This window comes from Rhinoraja longicauda, chromosome 18 (assembly GCF_053455715.1).
Source record: "Rhinoraja longicauda isolate Sanriku21f chromosome 18, sRhiLon1.1, whole genome shotgun sequence".
In the NCBI taxonomy this organism is placed as follows: domain Eukaryota; kingdom Metazoa; phylum Chordata; class Chondrichthyes; order Rajiformes; family Arhynchobatidae; genus Rhinoraja; species Rhinoraja longicauda.
Window position 1 is genome coordinate 27,742,583 of NC_135970.1, and position 13,843 is coordinate 27,756,425.

Genomic DNA, 13,843 nt, shown 5'->3' on the forward strand with positions numbered 1-13,843 from the left:
GAGAAAAATCTTAAACCTATCTAAATTACACTTACCATCCTGAGGCTCAAAGAAAGCCTCCTCTTCTTCAGTTGGCTCACTGTCTCCATGCGCAGTTCGCTTATGCATCGCTAATGTGGAGGTCTGTTTATAGGTTTTGCCACAGTGGTTGCAGTTGTACGGTTTGGAATGAGTATGAACCACGTGGTGTTTATATAAACTAGAGTACTCAGTAAAACGCTTGTCACAACCAGGTACAGTACATACATATGGCTTCTCCCCTGCACATTAAAAGAAATGAAAATGTTACAATTACGAATGAAGGCAAGCACAGCAATAATAGAAAGAATTCCCATGTAAAATGTCAGATGTAATTGCAAGCAATAAAATAAATTGTTACATAGAAAATAGGTGTAGGAGGAGGCCATTCAGCCCTTCGAGTCAGCACTGCCATTCATTGTGATCATGGCTGATCATCCACAATCAGTGACCCATACCTGCCTCCTCCCCATATCCCTTGATTCCACTAGCCCCTGGAGCTCTATCTAACTTGTTGCACTATTCTTTTTGCCATTTAACAACTTGAATGGGGTAAAGATACATTAATCTTATACAATTAATGTTTTACCATCCTGTGACCTTTTGAGTGGGGTTTTGTGAAAAGTGGAGTGACTCAAGCGGGTTAGGCAGCATCTCTGGAGAACATGGATTAGCGATGTTTTGGATTTGAAGCTAGAGGAAGGTATGTAGTTGGAAAGAGATGGGAAGGGGAGAAATAGATGGAAGTCCAGGTGGGGCACAGGCCAGAAAGGGTGATGAAAGATGGGGGAAAGGTTGTGGGGGAGGAAGGGAGGGGGAAGAAGTGGGTGGTTTGAAGAAAGTGGAAAATTGATAGGGTGGAAGCTGAGGACCAGGGGAATTCTTTCCTTGTTCTGGGGGGGAAAGAGGAAGTGGGAGCAGAACTGCAGGACACAGAGGAGGCATAGCTGTTGGATCCATCAATGACAGCAAGGGGGAAAATCATGTTTACTAAAGAACAAGGACATCTCGGATGTCCTAGAATGGAATACCTCTTCTTGGGAGCAAATGTGGCGAATACAGAGAAATTGATAGTAAGGTACAGTGTCTTGGCATGAGGCAGGGTGGGAGGAAGCCGTGGGAGTTGGTAGGTTTGGAGTAGATGGCAGTTGATAGTCTGTACACTGCGATGGAAACAGAAAGATCATGAAAGAGGAGATAAGTATCAGAGATAGTGCAAGTGTATTTGAGGGCAGGGTGGAAGATAGTGAAATCAATGAATAAAGTTAATTAAATCAACGAGTTCCGCACAGGTGCAGGAGGCAGCCCCAATGCAGTCATCGAAGTAGCAGAGAAAGAGTTGGGTGATGGTGCCAGTGTACATTTGGAACAAGGACTGTTTGACAAAAACGACAAAAAGGCAGGCATAGCTGGGGCCCAGGCAAATGCCCATGGCTACACATTTAACTTGGAGAAAGTGAGAGGAGTCAAAGGAGAAGTTGCTGAGTGTGAGAACAACTTCTGCAAGGCGGAGGAGAATGTGGTGGTGGAGCCTTTAAACCATCTGGGTCTTCCTGTAAGGAGGTTCTGTGCCTCATGAGGTGGTTCAAAGGGCATCCCTGAATCTGGGTTGGTTTTTAAAAAAATCAAACCTGCAGAACAACGTCAGGTGGTTCTAGTCATTGCTTGATAAATAAGGAAAATAGTCATATTACCACATTGTATTTTAAGGCAAAAAAACAGCAGATGCTGGTTTAAATCGAAGGTAGACACAAAATGCTGGAGTAACTCAGCGGGTCAGGCAGCATCTCGGGAGAGAAGGAATGGGTGATGTTTCGGGTCGAGACCCTTCTTCAGACTGAAGTCTGAAGATGGGTCTCGACCCGAAACGTCACCCATTCCTTCTCTCTGGAGAAGCTGCCTGACCCACTGAGTCACTCCAGCATTTTGTATCTACATTATATTTTAAGCTCCCCTCATACTAAACTACAATTTAAACTTTTCACATTCTTCAGTTAACATCAAAAAGACCTATGGTTACAGAATACAAATAAACATACAATATAATACTGTAATATGGTCTTTACTTAAAAATATATAATTTCTTAAATTAAACATGTAAAGAAACTGAAGTCCAATTACACTATTCTTGAGCTGTTCCATAAAGTTTATTAATCAACATTATTTTCTTAAACTGGTTGAGGCTTTACTCTTGGTTACATACATTCTCATCAGAGGTGTGACCTGGTGACGTAGTTAGACACAAAAACTATGCTTACAAAAATTATGAAGATTTCTCATCCCTAAAAGTATTTATAATATTGAGTTGACCTGATATTACTCATCTTAAACTGATAATTAAAAACATAATTTGCTCTGAGTACAATAAATTAGTTGAATAATTAAGGCTTGGGAAATGACCAGCAGCAATTTACTGTCATCAATACCTGTGTGTATCCTCATATGGTTCTTGTAATTGGTTGCACTAGCAAAGGCTCGCCCACAGCCTGCCTCTGGACAGAAATATGGTCTTTCACCTGTGTGAGTCCGAATATGCACTTTACGAATATTTGATGTGGTGAATGATCTGCCACAGCCTTCAAAGGGGCATTTGAATGGCCTTTCACCTATTTGTTGGATCAAATGTAATTTGAGTTCAACCAAAATAGATCACAACATGTTAAAAATAAATAAATGCAGTAAAGTATTTATAATTATTAGTAAACATAAAAACCACACATTATAATTTCACTATCTTATAGTTAGATATATAACCAGAAGTAATCTGAAAGCAAGGGACTACTAGAACCTCAAAAAATACATTTGGTGCAGGTATTATCAGATTGATATATATTTCAATATCCTAACAATTTAAAGTCAATGCAGTAAAACAAAGACTATAAAAAAGGCACTGTTATTTCAATGGATTAACTATTAGGTATTCAGCTAAATATATATAGTTAGTAAAGACAACTAAATGCATAATAAATTGCTGCTAATAAATGCATAATAAATTCAATTTCAATTTAATAAGAGGTTCTCAATATTTAACTTTATGCGGAAAAAATTGGGAATTTCCCAATTTGAAAAGAGGGGATTTGGGAGTGATTTAATATTATGAGAAGGACACAGAAACTATTTCCAGGGATAACAGGTCTACAATAAGTGTAACTTGATAGCTAAAAGATTATGTGAAAAAATTAAAGCAGAAAGATGTTAGTAGACACCTGGTTTCAAGATAAAAGAACAAGAGAATTAATGAAAGAAACTGATTCCAGATTAACAAATAAGAATACTAGTTAAGTAGAGGTTAATGATTTGACATCTGTAAATGAAGAACAGCAAATTGGAATCACTGTTTGTGCGTGATACTACTTTAACGCTGACCAGTAGAGCCAAATAATCTATTTCAATGGAATGTAATATTGATCATTGCACACCAAAACCCAGTTGTTACATCGGCTCACATGGATTCTTTTTCCTGTTCCTTGCACCAATTCAATCTCTTTGTGTAGGACTGTGTAGATTGGAAACTGCAAAGAATAGGGAAACAGAATCTCCTTAAAGTTATCACTATGTGGCCTCAAAAGAGAGCATTAACATCCCTGGCTATAAATCATCTTACTATAAAATAAAGCAACCACACATGAACAGATTTACTGATGGGTTTACTTCATATAACAAAGTGAATCACAGAATTCTTTGTGATAAATGTCTAGCTGCTCTGCTAATGCAATTTGGCATTCTTAGCCTTAAATTGTCTCTTTCGTCTTAATTTAGCTTTGGTGGTAGACTTATACCAAAAGTTATTGGTTCAAAGCATTCTTCAGGACCTAACCAGATCAAAATGATAGATATTCCTGCACAGCCCTGGAAAGTGATAGCTTGAGACACTGTTTTGATGTATGGCATTTGAGACCTTTTTTTCCCCTAAGGCAGATAAATTCATCCACAATGATTATATCTGCAGGGAAACTCCATACTTTAAGCAAAATATAAATTAACAAAACAGACTCAGAGGTTACATGTCCACTTTAATGTAATTCTTTCAGAATTACGCAAGAACTTGAAAGACCATTAACAATGTCCCGGGTTGTACTTTTATCTTATTTGCTTGTAAAAATAAAATTGTTTGTTATTTATTCTCAATCTCTGTCTACCTGCATTCTTTTTTTTGCTTTATTCCATTATTCTGTCATTTCCCAATTTTTATATTTGTTTCTTTTAAACTTTAAAACTGCCTAGATATTTTCTCATGTTGTTCTCACATGTAATCTCAGGACATTTGGGAAAACGGAAGTAATAATGGACAAAGACAATAAAAAATATTCAAAAACAAAAATAATAATCAATCATCCGGCTGCACAAGTTCATCTACTGAGTATTTAAACTGAAAATTCCAAGCTTGATACTGAGAGTGTTCTCTAAATAAACAATTCTGAAATGGAATACCAGTAGATCTGCAATCAATCTGATACCTGTTTTGTAAAATCAACTGATAACTATTTCATAAAATTGCTTCAGAAAAGAAGTCTCAGTCTGGCAACGCTTAAAAAGAGAATAATGAAAGTAGAGAACAGGAAGAAAGCAGAAGACAAAATTTCTAGACAAAGAAGAATAAAGTGGTGATTTTAATATTGACTTAGATAGCAATAGTATTGGGGATAAAAAGGGGAAAGGGCCCTAAGAGAGTGTACAAAAGCACTTTCTTATCCAGGTTTTTATTCAAATGTGGAAGGATTCATGGCTTGACCTAGCACTCAAAATGAACTGGGGCTAGTGGAATTTTGCTTAATGAGGGGCATTTGGGGAACATCAATCATATTATGATTACATTTAGATTAGCACGGAAAAGAACTGACCATAAAGCAGTTCAATTAATTTATTCAAAAATAGAGTTCAAAAGACATCTAGACCAGGTGGACTGTATTCAAATATTGGAAGACAAAACAGCAATAGGAGCATTCAAAAAGCATAATATTTAGGTATGGCGAAAGTGTGAGCTTTTGCATGGGCAGTTTGCTATTACTTTGGCTGCCCATTATCTTTCTTGCACCAAATGCTGTTGAGCTATCATTTCCATGGAAGTTGATCCACATTGGCTCCTGTTTAGACAATGCGACATTTTTAAAAATGTTCATCCTTGTTTTTAAATGCCGCTATAGCCTTATCTTCCCCCATCTTTAATTTTTTCCCGCTGAAGTATCTGTACACCTGCAATTCTGATCTCATGAGCAACCACAATTTTCATTACTGTGTCCCTTCAATTATCATGGTTCTAAAAGTCTGATATTCCTTCCGTCACTCTTACCTCTACATCAACTGTATCTCCTTATACATCGCAATAAGATTTTGCTCAATAATGCACGTATGATGCAATTTGGTGTGTTTTAATATATTAGAAATAAAAAGTAAATTCAAGTCATTGCAGTGTTACTGTGGATAAATGTGTGAAAATTACACTGGTGTTACCGTGTTTACCAAGAATCAGAGAAGCTAGTAGGCAGTTGACTTTAGGTAGTTAGGTTATAATGGGCATAGGTTTAAGCCAAAGTTTAAAGGAGATGTGCGAATTATTTTTACACAGAGTGTGAAAAGTGCCTGGAATGCTCTGCAGTGGGGTGGAGTTGGGGGCAGAAGCATATACAATGGAGATGTTTAAGAGGCATTTAGACAGGTAGGTGAATACACAAGGAGTGGAGGGATATGGATCATGTGCAGGCAGATGGAATTTGTTTAATGTGGCATCAGGGTCAGCACAGATATCATGGGCTAAGGTGCCTGTTCCTCTGCTATACTGTTCTGTATTCCAGGTTCTACTGGTACAGATAACTGTAAAATAGTGAGAAAATAGTCAAAATAATCTAGTCAATTGAATTATAAAATATTCTTCCTTTGGGCTTGACTCATTGTGACAAAGAGTGATTATAAAGACCTTTAAAAAATGCTGTTGGAGTCACAGAAGACCCAAGTATTTCTCTAAAATGTCAATGGAAAAAAGACAGAAGATAGCCAACTAGACTATGCCACTTTAATCTATAATGTGAGAATACTAATGTGAGATGATGTTGTGGGGACTTTGGCAAATAAATAACAAATAATTTTCCTTACATTCTAAATTTATATCCAGTTTTACCTGTGTGGGTTCGGATATGTTTTTGTAGATCTCCTGAGGTTTTAAATGCTTTGTCACAGCTTTCTTCTGGGCATCTATATGGCTTTTCTCCTGTATGGGTTCTTGTATGGCTTTTTAATCCATATCCTACAACAGAAACATGGATAAGAAGAACATTTGGAATAAAATAGCACGGTAGCGCAGCGGTAGAGTTGCTGCTTTACAGCGAATGCAGCGCCGGAGACACAGGTTCGATCCTGACTACGGGTGCTGCACTGTAAGGAGTTTGTACGTTCTCCCCGTGACCTGCGTGGGTTTTCTCCGAGATCTTCAGTTTCCTCCCACACTCCAAAGACGTACAGGTATGTAGGTTAATTGGCTGGGTAAATGTAAAAATTGTCCCTAGTGGGTGTAGGATAGTGTTAATGTACGGGGATCACTGGGCGGCACGGACTTGGAGGGCCGAAAAGGCCTGTTTCCGGCTGTAGATATATGATATGATATGATATGATAATCAGGTTTTTCATTGTATTGCAGATATGTCAGTGAAGCCGTTTCCATGTGCCACAGTGACAGACAAGAGGTGAATATACAGCTGCTGGAAGTTGCAGATTAAATTTCTTATAAACTACACAGATTATTAAATACATTTAACATTGGAGATTCGTTGTAAATCCAGAGAATGTATAAGCTACTGGAAAGGTAGAAGCTAATGATTACCATGACAAATGCAGATATGGAAAGGGGGGAGGGAATAAGATCTTTGTGTTCAAGTCACTACTGCAAACTCCGATAATGACTACACTTCAAAATGCAATTATGTGGGTGGAAAGCAACAATTTTCAAGATGCAAAAGACAGCATAAAACATGTTATTTCTTTTCTCAAAACTACAAAAATATAATTATTTACTTCACTAAAAGATAAATGTAGGAGCAAGCAGTAGTGATAATACTGATTATCTGTAAGCTAATTAACCCTATTCAGGACAGAAGATCCGTTGGGAATAGGAAGGGGAGTTAAAATGTTTGGTCAACCGGACAATGCGTCGGTCAAGGTGGGCTAAGCGTAGGCGTTCAACAAAACGATCGCCCAGTCTGTGCTTGGTCTCACCGATGACTTTTCTGTCCTGGGCCTCCTCCACTGAGAGTGAGGCCACATGCAAATTGGAGGAATAGCACCTCATATTTCATTTGGGCAGCTGACAACCCAGCAATATGAATATTGATAACTCTAATTTCAAGTAACCCTTGCATTCCCTTTCTCTTCGTCCTCTCCCACCTGAGTCGTCTTCCTAGTTTCACTGTTCATATACTTTCGTTATCACCTCTTCCGCAACCAACAATTGACCATTGTGGGCTCCACCTTTCCTGAGTCATCGGTGCCAGCTCTGATTTGTTCTGTACCTTTTCATACCTCTAATTTCCCTCTCCCCTGACTCTCAGTCTGAAGAAGGGTCTCGACCCAAAATGTCATCTATTGCTGCCTGACCCAGAATTACTCAGCATTTTGTGTCTATCTTCAGTGCACAAAAAGCATCTGCAGTACCTTCCTACACACACAATCTGCAGGCTGCAGTAGAGATAAGGCTGCAGGAGAGGGTGGCACAATGGCGCAGCGGTACAGTTGCTGCCTTACAGCGCCAGAGACCCATGCTCAATCCTGATTATCGGTGCTGTCTGTATGGAGTTTGTATGTTCCCCCTGTGATTGAGTGGGTTTTCTCCTGGTGTTCTGGTTTCCTCCCACACTCCAAAGACAGGTTTGTAGGCTAACTAACTTTGGTAAAATTGTTAAATAGTCCTTAGTATGTCGGAAAGTGTTAGTGTATGGGGTGATTGTTGGCCGATGCGGACTCAGTGGTCCGAAGATCTGTTTCCACGCTGTATCGCTAAAGATAAGGTGGTCCCAATGTCTGGCCACTGTGAAGAACATTGCTGATGCATGCAGTTGATAAAGTAATGTTAGGGTTAGCTGTATACTTCCACATTCAATTAGCCTACTGACATTCATCCTCCAAGTTCATGCAGGTGAAGAATCTCAAGACAGCTATCAGATCATTCTGCAGCATACTCTTGTCACCTCAACATTGCTGAGTGAATCTGCATTTAAAAATGTAGAAAAATAATGTGATAAATTTTGAATGAATCTGCTAAAAGGAAGTCATTTATGGTCCCACAATAATCGAATAAAGTATGTTCAGAAGACAGTACAGACCTTTAGCTGATTAGAATCACAATGTCAGGTGCAGACAATGGTGCAGAAAGTAAAATTTATCACCTCTGATGGGAAGTTGTAGCTTTTTTATCAGCTTTAGTAGTTTACCTTTAATATTAGGCACAATGCATAGTTTCCAATATCAAGCTTTGTCAGTAAAATAATGTAGGTATGCAAAAAATAACAATAATCCACAGACCAGACTTCATCTGATTGCCACTGTGTTTAAATTATACTGACAATCAGATCAGCAAATTCATGTAGATACACGATACTGCAGATGCTGGAATTTTGCACAGAACACAAAGTGCTGGAGTAACTCAGGTCAGGCAGCCTAAAACCTCATTCATCCATGTCCTCGAGACATACTGCCTGATATGCTGAGTTACTGCAGCACTTTGTGTTCAAAGAAAATTAATGATTTAGTGAGAAATGTCAATGTCCATAAATAACAATGTTTATAAATATAATCATATGAGTAAATTATTGTAGACGTTGGAAATCTGAAATAATTACTTTACTGCTGAACGGTCATCGAACTGAACTTTGTCACTTCAACATCAGATATGCTTAGTATTTTGCACATTTCCATTTTTCATAGAATTAACTTCCAACCACAACTGCTGCACAGAGGCAGAAAATGAAGCTCATTTTTATTGCTGCTGCTGCTACCAGCCATATAATTGGTATTCTGACATCCAAACTTTCCTTTTTGGTATCGGTCCCAGCTGCCTCTATTGGTTTAAACCTATTATGATATATTTGAAGAGTAATTCGCTCTCTGAAATTATCCAAATTATCCATTGATCTGTTCGGAACATTACACCATTTCATCTTCAGAATTGTCAGAAAAGAAAGTGTGAGAAAATGTTCTGGACGGCACTGTTGCCTCACAGATCCAATGACCCAGGTTCAATCCAGGCATTCGATGCTGTTTGAGCGGAGTTTGCATATTCTTCTTGTGACTGCATGGGTTTCCTTTGGCTGCTGTAATTTCCTCCCAAATTGCCAAATTGTGCAGGTTGGAAGGTAAGTTGCTCCGAGTTTGTAGGTGGACATTAGAATCTTGGGGAAGATGATGGGAATGTAGGAAGAATGGGATAAGTGCACAAATAGTTGATGGTTGGTACAGACAAAGAGGACTACAGGGCCTGTTTCTCTGCTATATGACTAAGATATTTTCAGATGAAATGTGTAGGACGGAACTGCTGATGTGTAGGAAAGAACTGTTGATGCTGGTTTAAATCGAAGGTAGACACAAAATGCTGGAGTAACTCAGTGGGACAGGCAGCATCCCTGGAGAGAAGGAATAGGTGACACTTCGGGTCAAGACCCTTCTTCAGTCTGAACTATTTCTTCTCTCCAGAGATGCTGCCTGTCCCGCTGAGTTACTCCAGCATTTTGTGTCTATCTATGATCTTTTCAGAATTTTGCTTAAATGGCAAATGATAAAAGTAAAAACAAGTAAATTAAACCCATACTACAGTCAATCGGTAAACCTCAGCATACCAGCATCCCTGTCACAAATTACAATTTCCACAGTCAACCTGAAGAAGTAAGGAGGAAGCAAAAGGCAAGAGAAAAATTCTTCAGGCTAAGTTAAAGCAGAACTCTGAGAGATTCTGCTCCATCCCTAAAATGAATTTTCCAAACTCCAGGACATGCAATGACTGGCACAACCTTCTTTGAACAGTTGGAGAAAGTTGTTAATCTCAGGATCTTTGTTATCTCCCTGCAGAATCAACCAGTGAATCGAAATTCAACACAGGTTTTGTGAATTGGATGAAGCACCAACTGTCTGTGAAGGCAAGTATCTTTTACCACCAAATTGACTTTTATGCTCGTGTAATTTATTATTCTGTCTCCTGCTTTCCTCTGAACTGATTTCAGTCAAATAGTAAAATCAATATGACGAAGACTAATTATTTCAAATATCTCAATCATAAAGGTACATTGCCATAAGAAGGTCGACCCAGTCAGTCAATAATAATGTTTAAAGCCCATTATATCTGCATGCATCAATCCTGGGGCTTCTGAAAGGTTTCATTCACCTCACTATCCATTGTCAGCATACACCTTCGTGAAGGACATACAAAAAAGTAACTATTCCCGTTTTATATTCAATTTCTTATTCTGGTAACAGTATATAACACCAAATTTGTTTTTTAAAACCAGCTTATCATGTGTCATAGACCTTTGATGTCATGCACTTGTTATTACCTTAAATCTTCTCCCAGTTTTGATCTTAAAAAATCCATATACTGTTCCAGATAGTCAATAAGATGTGAGCAGTAATACTGTTATATTAATTTAAATGCTCTTCATGTTTTAATTTTCTCGTAACACATATATCTTATATCCACACTATGAAGAGTGAAGTTAAACAATATATACCTGTGGCAAAAGCTTTTCCACAACCTGGGTGCTCACATCTATATGGTCGATCACCAGTATGTGCTCTTTCGTGTACCTGTGATCATATAATAAAAACAGGTACATTAAGAAATTTAACTTATCAACAATCAATAAAACTTTTAATTCTACTGGAGATAGAACTTTCTCAGTGGAAGTAGCACTCGCACTGTAAGTCCTAATTTCTGTTTCATATCCTCAATGTGTATTCAGTCGTGAAAGTGCACAAAAAACACTAAGAATACACAGGGATGTCAAATTGTCTGCTTCCAAATTAGTTCCAATAACCGCAACCTTACTTAGTCCAGTGTTCACTCCTCGTCCACGTGTCAGTGCTGAGCAAGATTACCCGAGAACCGTCCTTGCAACGGGACGCCATGGCGGCCATGCGGATGTCTGCCCGCGATGTCCAGAAGTTTGTGGAGGCGGTTTCCCAGAAGCTGACGGCAACCCCGTCGGGGCTACTGCGACCACTCTGCCAGAGCTCGAGAAGAGCAAGCCACCTTCTCCATGCCCCCCTCGCCCACCAGCACCGTCGTCCACCTGCAGCACCCATGCCCGCCCCCCCTGCCCGGTGCTGCCAGCGGGCAGCCCAGCCTCACCGTGGTGGAGGATGGCGAGGTGGTGAAGGACGGATACCTCTTCAAGGACATGCTCATCCTGGGCAAGAAACGCATCAAGACCTGGCACAAGGGACACTCATTGCCATCGTCACCGCATGTAAGGGCACTGCTTATATGGGGGAAAAGCAGGAACGGGCTACTGATTTTGGATGATCAATGGCGGTGCTGGCTTGAAGGGTCGGATGGCCTGCTCCTTCACCTATTTTCTGTTTCTATTCCATCCCCTTCATACATTGCTGCAATTGCCTCAGGCCCGTTGAATCCTTCACCAAAATATCCTTCACCAAAATATCTAACTGATAATAGCCTCATCTTTTTTTAAGATGACATATAGCCTCATTATCCCCCTGTTCCCATCTCACCATCTACCTTTCATTCCACCAACGTGGGATATTTTCCCCTTACATTCAATGTCCCAAAGTGCAACACCTGACACTTACTCGGATTAAACTTCATCTGCCATTTCTCTGTACATTTCTGTAGCTTATCTATATTCAGCTTTCCTCACAGTCCACAACTCCAACATTCTTGGTGTTGTCTACAAACTTATGAGCAAACCCATCTACATTTATGTCCAAGTCATTTATATATATCACACATAACAGAGGTCCCAGCACAGATCTCTGCAGAACTCCACTGGTCACAAACATTCAAACTGAGTAATGCCTTCCACCACAACCCTCTGTCTTCTATAAGCCAGTTCTGAATCCATACGACCAAGTCACTGTGAATCCTGTGCATCTTCTGGATCAGCCTAACATGGGGTACTTTATCAAATACCTTAGCAAAATCCACGTAGACAACATCCACCGCCCTACCCTCATTGATCACCTTCATAGCCTCAAAAAACCCGATCAAGTTGGTAAGACCTGCTGCATACAAAGTGATGTTGACTGTTCCTAATTATCCCATTCTCTTCCAAATGGGAGTAAATCCTAATCGAAGAATCCTCTCCAATAGCTTCAGTTATTGGAAAATTTTGGAAAACATGAGGAAGATGAGTAGGTTGTAGTCTGTTTAATCTTAGAGCTCACATACTGGAGAAACAGGATGGGAAAATCGCCAACATAGGGTGTTAGGAGGGTAATTAGATGTGTCAATGTATTTAGCTCAGCACAGCTTGCTTAGATAGAATAACATTGGAAGTTGTAAACCTGGCTGAGAGGAATAAAATACACAGGAAATGGGTCTTTTGCCCATATGTTAAATATGGGAGAGAGGTGTTCAAAATAACAGGAAACATAAAGTTAAAGATAACTTTAGGGAAAGACAAAGATGAAAGGTTACAGAGACATTGATTAATGATGACTTATTTCAGATGCACAAGTAAACATTGTGTCATGAGAATATAAAATGCTGTAGGTATTGTGATTCTTTGAAACTGTTTGGGTTGTCTCAGAATGTTTCCAGTTGCGCACTGTTAAGACCTTTAATAAACCGACTTGTTAGATAGACTCTCCACTGATTTATGACCTGTTTTATTTTGTGTCCATGCCTATCTAAGTAAAGGCATATACAGGGTACGGATGTAGCACAACATTCCCTCCTACAGCTTCCCTCCCACAGGCACGAGGCTCATCGGATTCCCTGGATTCTCTCTTCTTCTCTTCTTAAACAAAGGACAACATTGGCTACTCGCCAGGTCTCCGGGATCTCGCCCGTGGCTAGAGAAGATGCAACAATCTTCGCCAAGGCCCTACAGTCTCCTCTCTTGTCTCTCTTAATAACCTGGGATAGATTCCATCAGGTCCTGGGGATTTATTAATGCTCTTCAGGAACCAAAACATCACCATAGTAGTACTCTTCCCATTCAGTTTACCTATTAAATGGGAAGAGTACTATGTCATCAGAAAGTATTTTTGTCATGTTATCTGCTACGTTAAGAAGGACAAGAAAGGGACTAGGGGAAATCTTTCTCTGTTCCGGCTGTGGATGGAGTGAGAGCACACATATGGGAAATGGAGGAAATGCATGTGGGAATTCCATCGACACACAGCAGTGGGAAGCCAAGTTTCCTAAAGAAAGAGGGCATTTCAGATGTCCAACAGGGGAAAGCTTCAACTTTGCTTGACCTGCTGAGTTCTCCCAGCAGTTTATTTATTGCACCAGATTCCAGCTTCTGCAGTGTCTCCTGTTTCCAATAAATATGCAAAACTTGTCCACTGGCAGTATACTTTATACATGGTAACTCAGTGAGGCAATGAGACTGTTTACTTGGAGGTGTTCTACCTTGAATGCATCATTGGACCAAGATCTGAGTTTGTTTTTGTGGGAAGACAACATCATTTGGCACCATTCACAGGATCACTAATTGTGCAACTTTCATGACTAACACTCCTTCCGAAGCCAATACCCCATAAACAGATCCACTGGTGTTTCTTATTCAGTGAGTGTGGGATTTTAAATTGATTGCTATCTTTTGTTCTATCAACAATAGAAACACACACAAAAATTAATTCACGGTCTGACAAATTCTATGTG

The 13,843-nt window shown here is 39.5% G+C and overlaps 1 protein-coding gene across 1 annotated transcript in view; it reads right to left on the reverse strand.

The window, feature by feature from the left end:
• znf143b (zinc finger protein 143b) overlaps nt 1–13,843 on the reverse strand; it is a 60,879-nt gene that overhangs the window by 19,688 nt on the left and 27,348 nt on the right. The window contains exons 9-12 of the mRNA XM_078414813.1: nt 10,722–10,797; nt 6,134–6,259; nt 2,445–2,624; nt 36–260 (exon numbers count right to left, since the gene is read on the reverse strand). Of these exons, the coding sequence (XP_078270939.1) occupies nt 36–260; nt 2,445–2,624; nt 6,134–6,259; nt 10,722–10,797 (607 nt within the window). The remainder of the gene's footprint in view (nt 1–35; nt 261–2,444; nt 2,625–6,133; nt 6,260–10,721; nt 10,798–13,843) is intronic.